The 1,951-nt window shown below is 31.3% G+C and overlaps 1 protein-coding gene across 1 annotated transcript in view; it reads left to right on the forward strand.

The window, feature by feature from the left end:
* Nucleotides 1-1,342: 1,342 nt before the first annotated feature.
* The window catches only part of HELRODRAFT_178903 (hypothetical protein), a gene marked incomplete at both ends in the record, with an annotated part of 34,272 nt that continues 33,663 nt past the window's right edge, over nucleotides 1,343-1,951 (forward strand). Inside the window, one exon of the mRNA XM_009027764.1 lies at nucleotides 1,343-1,480. Coding sequence (XP_009026012.1) covers nucleotides 1,343-1,480 — 138 coding nt within the window. The remainder of the gene's footprint in view (nucleotides 1,481-1,951) is intronic.

Genomic DNA, 1,951 nt, shown 5'->3' on the forward strand with positions numbered 1-1,951 from the left:
AATAAAATAAATATATAACAAGGTTTCCTGCCACCTCATACCTCTGCAGATACCACCGAACAAAGATAAATAATTTTGAAACGAATTTGGCGTTCCAAAACTTTTTGTTCGACGCCAGCCTACTTGAGTTAGATGACGCCATACTGGGCTTTACTCAACTGAGCGACTCCATCCATGGTTAGATTGATGACTATGATGTTTATTATTGTTAATATTAATAATAATAATAATAATAATAATTTTATTATTATGATTATTGTTGTTGTTGTTATTATTATTATTTTATTTTTTTTCTACTACAAAATAAAACAATAAAAATTTCTTCGTCTTCGATTATTAATGACGTCATTAATAAAACAATGAAATAAAATGACCATAGATAAGAAAGAAATAATAAAAGGCAACTATCGCGATGATGACGACGACGACGACGATAAGAAAGATGGCGATGATGATAGCGACTCTGGAGAATATGATGACGTCATTACGGATGACGATGGTGATGATGATGATGATGGGAGGAAAAAGATAGAACGATGCTGTGACGAATGTAAGTTGAAGATGCTGATGTTGTTATCATTATTATTGTTTTTGTTGTTGTTGTTGTGGCTGTTGTTGTTGTTGTTGGCTGTTGTTGTTGTTGTGGCTGTTGTTGTGGCTGTTGTTGTTGTGGCTGTTGTTGTTGTTGTTGGCTGTTGTTGTTGTTGTTGGCTGTTGTTATTTATGACCATTGTGCGTGTTGGTGACGTTTAAGCTGAGATGAGAATAATAATAATAACAATAGAATAATGATTATAGAATAATAATAATAAAAATAGAATAATGATTATAGAATAATAATAATAAAAATAGAATAATGATTATAGAATAATAATAATAATAGAATAATGATTATAGAATAATAATAATAATACGATTATGATGATGACAAAGTGATGATGACGACGACGATGACGTCAAAGAAATATGGCATCTAGTGTTATGTCTGAGTTTTATTGACAATTTTATTCAGATATTGATGCCATTTTTGCTTGGTCCAACAACAACAACGTCAACAACAACAACAATAACAACAACTGCAACAACATCAACAACAACAACTACTACTACTACGAAGGAACAATACTGAAACCGATCCTTAATTACTTATTAGTAAAATGTTTCATCTTAGCCTCGCTGATGGTTTTAATTCTTGTGATTCTCACCGAGTTCTCTCTATTTCTTGTGGATTTTTATTATGCTTATAATAATAATAATAATTATAATAATAACAATAATAATAATAATAATAACATCAATAAAAATTGTAATGTTGATGATGACGTCAATAAAATATGTCATGATGTTGTCGATGTTGCGAATTATCTCAAGATACAACAACAACAACGTCAACAACAGCATCGGCAACATCAACAACAACAGCAACAACAACAACAACAACAACTACATCAACAACTACAACAACAAATGGTTCCGTCAAGTAAACATTTTCACGAAACGAAAGTATGAAGCTATGACATCATCATCAACAACAACAACAATTATAAACATATATATACATATATATCTATATTATATATATATACAATATTTGATAAAATCTACCAAATTTTTAGCTTTTGAAAGTTCACGAATGAGTGAGGTTTCCAAAACTTCTAGCAGTAATTTTATAACTATAAACAAATTTATTAAAACTACTAAGAAGGTTGTTGGTGTTCGCGATGAAGCGTATGGGTCGCTATATTTCGATTCCACTCATCATCAGCGCTTATGTAGAAATATTTCAAGGTTTTACAATCCTCTGCTGTGTTCAAACTGCTTCTCTCTGCTTCGTCCTGTATGTTGAATGTATCTTAGCCTTGTTCCTTCTCTTTGCTTGCAACGTCTTTCAATAAGATACTTCTGTGATGATGTTGTCACTCTGCACCACTTGATTTGCTGTTGTCTTGCC

The sequence above is a fragment of the Helobdella robusta genome (assembly GCF_000326865.2).
Source record: "Helobdella robusta unplaced genomic scaffold HELROscaffold_50, whole genome shotgun sequence".
NCBI lineage: Eukaryota > Metazoa > Annelida > Clitellata > Rhynchobdellida > Glossiphoniidae > Helobdella > Helobdella robusta.